The sequence below is a fragment of the Mus pahari genome, chromosome 12 (genome assembly GCF_900095145.1).
Source record: "Mus pahari chromosome 12, PAHARI_EIJ_v1.1, whole genome shotgun sequence".
Taxonomy (NCBI): domain Eukaryota; kingdom Metazoa; phylum Chordata; class Mammalia; order Rodentia; family Muridae; genus Mus; species Mus pahari.
The window spans coordinates 256,091-261,557 of NC_034601.1; the positions used below are offsets into that span (position 1 = coordinate 256,091).

At 53.3% G+C, this 5,467-nt stretch overlaps 1 protein-coding gene across 1 annotated transcript in view; it reads right to left on the minus strand.

The window, feature by feature from the left end:
- Nlrc3 (NLR family CARD domain containing 3) overlaps nucleotides 1–3,737 on the minus strand; it is a 19,699-nt gene extending 15,962 nt beyond the window's left edge. The window contains exons 1-3 of the mRNA XM_029544744.1: nucleotides 3,507–3,737; nucleotides 1,660–3,409; nucleotides 548–634 (exon numbers count right to left, since the gene is read on the minus strand). Coding sequence (XP_029400604.1) covers nucleotides 548–634; nucleotides 1,660–3,409; nucleotides 3,507–3,675 — 2,006 coding nt within the window. The 5' untranslated portion in view covers nucleotides 3,676–3,737. The remainder of the gene's footprint in view (nucleotides 1–547; nucleotides 635–1,659; nucleotides 3,410–3,506) is intronic.
- Nucleotides 3,738–5,467: the final 1,730 nt, after the last annotated feature.

A 5,467-nucleotide genomic window follows, 5' to 3' on the forward strand; every position in this document is an offset into this window, starting at 1 on the left:
AAAAAAAAAAAAAGAGCATTTATTCCTGCAAAGGTTCTGGGTTCAATTCCCAGCATCCACATGGCAGCTTACAACCATCCTTCACTCCCATTCCAGGAAATCTGACACTGTCTTCTGACGTCTGTGGACACAAGAAGCAAGCAGGCAAAGCATTCATACACATAAACCTAAAAACATTTCTAGAATTTCACCTTAAAATTTATTTAAATTAAAAGTTAAACGTGAAGCTTTTAAAGTTTTACCTAAGATGCAATCCTGTGCTCAGAATACTATCAGAGAGTAAATATTGAGAGAAGCATCCAGAAGGTAATGCCCAAGTCAGGGCAGCATAATGAGGACTTGGCAGAGTCCAAGCCTTCCCTGGTCGTTTCCCTCTTCTTACAGACCAGGCACAGATCCACCGGCACTTTCAAAAGGGGAGAAAAAGACTGTGTTCTAAGTCACATTAAAAAGATGCCTGTTCCTGGGGTGCCACTGGTTAACTGAGCAGAAAGGGAAGACATGTCCTACCCCACGCAACAGGCAGGTTCCCCAGGGACTGTGTTACCTGATCTTTTGAATGCGACAGTCCTTCCCACTCAGCACACTGCCCAGCAACTCCATCACAGGGTCCTGGAACTGGTTGTTGTCCAGCCTGGGCAGGGGAGCCATGACAGTGAGTGTCCTGCAGCCCACGAGCAGGGCGGGGCCTCTGCCACCTCTCAGCCTCACTGTGGTCCTACTGCTTCAGCTCAAACATCTAGTCTGACATCCTCGCGGGGCTCAGACTTCCCTGTGGGGTAACCTAATGTAACCTGAGGTGACCTGAGGTGGTTCCTGCAAACTGTGCTGCTCCTCTTAGGTGGCATCTCGCAGTGTGTTGTCACAGCAGCTCTGTATACCATGTACCTATGTAGGACAGTGTTGGCTAGCTTTCCTTCTGAGGAAAAACCTTTCTACATCTTTCCCTCTCTCCTTGCTTGGTTCAGAGTATGGCTGAGGGTGAAGCTTCTGCCAACACTGACTGACTTACACAGTCTTTGTCTTACACACACACACACACACACACACACACACACACACACACACACATGATCTTGCTATGTAGCCGAGGCTGTCCTGGAACTCAGTAGTCTTTCTACCTCAGGCTCTTGACTGCTGGGACTGCATGCATGAGTCACAGTGCCTGGTCTCAGAGGGTCTCCCCAGTTGGGTTGTATTTCCATGTTGAAATTCTAACCTTGCTGTCTCAAGCATGTACCTTTATATGGATGTAAGCTCATTACAGATGCAATAGCTGAGAGGGTATCACACTGACATAGGGCAGACCTATACTCCAGTACCATAATGGCCTTTTAGCAAAAGTGAGTGTCCTGTGAAGACAGAGACACAGGAGCAGATGGTCATGTGACAGAGGATGGGGAGCAGCAAAGACTGCTGGCCACAGGAGCTCCAGAGGCTGGAAGGGCCCTTCTGACATGGTTCCATGGGAGTACCGCCCACGCCTTGACCTCAGACTTGTGGCTTCTAGAACTAAATCAGTTGCTATGATGGTTTAGTGCCCAGCCGTGGAACTCTAGCAATCTCAGCAGGCGACAGGGAAAGGGGTGCAATGAAGCAAGGAACCATTCCAATGGGTCTTTCTCCTTTGCCCTTTCCCTGCATGGACCCCATACCCACCTGAGGCTCTGACAGTAGAGCAGCTGGGGCAACAGGCTCTGGAGGACACGCTGGCTGAGGCACAGCGAGAAGTCAGCCTCCGGGGAGCAGATATCAGACATCTGCAGGAGGTAGGCCAGAGCAGTGCGGTGTGAGGGGCTGGTCATTCCAGCCAAGGTCCCACTCCGCATGGCCTCCTCCACACTGCAGGCCAGTTCCGTGTGACGCAGCTCGCTCAGGCAGTACAAGACATTGATGGCACGTGCACAGACTGCGGCGTCCGGATGGAGGAAGCCTTGTAGGATCTCGGCCACCTGGTCCCGGTAGCTCTGATGCTCGCCTTGGGACAACAGAGACCCGGCCAGTAGAGTATTGACCCTTGGGGACAAGAGGCCAGAGAGGAAGCGCAGGAACACGTCCAGCCTCCCGTCCTTTGCTTGTGTGGCCCGCTGGGCTGCACACCTGAAATGGGCGAGGAAACCCAGTCTGGGCCAGGACATGCCACTCTCAGTGAAGAGGTCAAAGATGGCCCTCTTGGATGCACTATAGTAATATGTAGCCGCCACAAATTCTTGCAGAGACAGGTGAATGAAGCAGTAAGCTATGGAGGAGGCCAGGGTCTCTTCCCGCTGCAGGAGACAGCTGCACAGAGTGTTCTGCAACAGAGCGAGGTCCACTCCAAATGCCTTCATGTCTTGCTCATAAAACACGTATTTCTTCTTGACCAGCCCGTGGAAGGCCAGGCGGCCCAATGTCCCCACCATTTTGCGAGCTCCCTGGGTCACCTGCTCAATCCTAGGACTTACCTTTCCCTTGTCCTGACCTTCCCCACCAAGAGCCATCCTAAAGTACCAAGAGTAGAGCTCACATAGGGTCTGAGGCAACGGCAGCTCTAGGTCTTGGACGGCCAGCCTGGTGCGGTACAAGTGACCCAGAGCCAGCCCCGTGAGCCTACAAAAGGCTGGTACAGTACACATCAGATACAGAGCCCTGTTGGCCTGCACTTGACTAAGGACCTGACCTAAGAGGTTCTGCTCCTCAGGGAACATCTGCTCCAGACACACCTTGATCTCTTCCTCGGTTAGGCCCCGAATCTCAGTCATCCGGTCCACTAGGCCCCCAGGGATCTGACCAGCAGCACTGGGCCGGGAGGTGATCCAGACAGAAATTTCTGGGAAGAGGTTGCCTCGGATGATGTTAGTGATCAGGTGGTCTACCTGGATCTCCTTCTTTGGGTCTGAGCAGGCCATGGTATTGGAGAATTCCAGGGGTGTCTTACACTCATCCAAGCCATCCAGGACCAGGAGGACTCTGTCTGGGGCCATAGCCGCCAGACCAGCTTCCCCAGTGTTTGAGAAGATGGAGTGGATGAGTCTGTCTGCAGACAGTTTCTCATAGGTGTTGAGATCCCGAAAGGTCAAGGGCAGAACCCGTGAGAAGCCCTTGCCCACCTGTCCTCTGGCCCAGCAACGAACAAAATGCCTCACCAGCGTGGTCTTGCCCACGCCAGCCACTCCGACGGTGAGAGAGACTCGAGGCGGGATGGATACCCGGGACAGAGGCAGGAAGAGCCTGTCCAGGGTGAGAGCTCTGGCAGGGCGCCAGACCCCACGCGTGGCCTCCACCTGTGTGAAGTCATGCTCCTTTAGCTGCAGGTCTGTCAGGCCCTCGACCAGCATGAGGCTGGCCAGCCGGTGTGAGGGGCTGCCCAGTTCTGGGTCATTTCCCACTCTGCTCAGCGGAACCTCAGAGTGCTTCGGTATCCTTGCCTCTGCGGGACACAGGGCAAGAGAAGTAAGATGCCAGGGCAAGGGGAGAGGGCTTAGGTACCTCCCGTGTTGCCCATGCCCGCTTCATGGAAGACTTACCGTTGCTTTGGGATCCTAGTGGGGAGTCTGGCATTTTGTCCCAGGCTTGTAACAGCTGACTGTCCTTCCCAGCCAGCAGCTCCACAAGGGCTTTCACCTGCTCAGCTGGGGAGCCAGCTCTGTAGGCCAGGCATGTCTGTCTGTCTGACCACACCTCTTGCTTCCTCATGGAGTCTGTGTTTGCAGCCAGAAGTTGTGAATACAGAGCCAGGATTGACCCTGGGGAACCTGTGTTGTCTCCTGGCCAGAGAAAATAATCATAAAGATGCCGGGGCCAAGTGAACAGGACTTGGAGTTCTGGACTTGGACTCTGGCTCCGACACCTGCTAGCTGGGTGGCGTCAGATAGGCTGTGTCACCCCACTCTACACCTAGGTTTCCTCATTTGTGACCTGGCAATGATGACACTCTTGGGAGGAATGAAGGAAGCAGTCTGAGAAGGGGACAGGCGGAGTTGGTCTAAGGAGCATCCTGGGAAAGGCAGCGAATGGAAGGGGCGGTGACAAGGTGGGGGAGGGGGGCGGGGGGGGCAACAAACGCAGCCAGTGGCCCTGCTCTGCATGACTCTGTAATGGTGGGTGGGTGGGTGTCACTGCATTATGCAAGTGGGGGCCTTAGAGTCACCTGGATTTGTGTAATCATGTGTCAGCTAAGCTAACAACCTGAGGGCCTTCGCTGTAACAAATGCAGCCCTGTATGGGGAATATGCTATTCAGGCAGCAGTGTGTGGAGCTCTGTACCCATTTCCATTCATCTGTAAGCCTAAAACTGCTCTAAAAGGGAGTAGTTTAAGTTTTTTTTTTTTTTTAAAAAAAACAAACAAACAAAAAACAGAGCCCCAGTATAGCTACTTCTCTCAGCTTCCCTGGCTCTGGATCTGCAGGAAGCACCATTCACTGCTGAGGACAGTGATACGGAGCTGGCACGAGGTAAAGCCATGCATATCCCACCTGCTCACACTCTTCTGCCACAGCCGGCTGCCTGTTTAAAGCTCTCCCACAGCCTGTCCCATCTATGTTCCTCCTCAGCAGGTACAGGGGCCACAGCAGCCCCTCAGGGACTCGTATGGAGAGACCAGTCACCCACACACGGGAGAGGGGGTGAGCAGACATCACAGTTCCATACTGCTGGCAGCAGCCCTGTTTAAGACGACCTGGGAATGGTTGTTTTAACTGGCAACAATCCGGCCTGTGCTGGCTGCTCCGGGGATCTCAGTGATTAGCTGAAGAGGTGATTGCGGTCACAGACCCCTGGTTTTGAACTAGCACTGGGGATTGGTGTCAGTTTAACTTAGCATGAACACTTTCATAAAGATGCTAAAAGTTCATCAGTAAGAAGGGTGACCATTCAATACATAACCATTTTGGAGAGTCAATAAATGCACAGTGTTTGTGTTTAAGGTTTAAGTCCAATGAGCTGAACTAACCTGGGAATGCAAGGCTGGCAGAGGATGGACTAACCTGGGAATGTAAGGCTGGCAGAGGACAGACTAACCTGGGAATGTAAGGCTGGCAGAGGATGGACTAACCTGGGAATGCAAGGCTGGCAGAGGATGGACTAACCTGGGAATGTAAGGCTGGCAGAGGACGGACTAACCTGGGAATGTAAGGCTGGCAGAGGACGGACTAACCTGGGAATGTAAGGCTGGCAGAGGATGGACTAACCTGGGAATGCAAGGCTGGCAGAGGGTGGACTAACCTGGGAATGCAAGGCTGGCAGAGGATGGACTAACCTGGGAATGCAAGGCTGGCAGAGGGGTGACTAACCTGGGAATGTAAGGCTGGCAGAGGGTGGACTAACCTGGGAATGTAAGGCTGGCAGAGGGTGGACTAGCCTGGGAATGTAAGGCTGGCAGAGGACGGACTAACCTGGGAATGCAAGGCTGGCAGAGGATGGACTAACCTGGGAATGTAAGGCTGGCAGAGGGTGGACTAGCCTGGGAATGTAAGGCTGGCAGAGGAG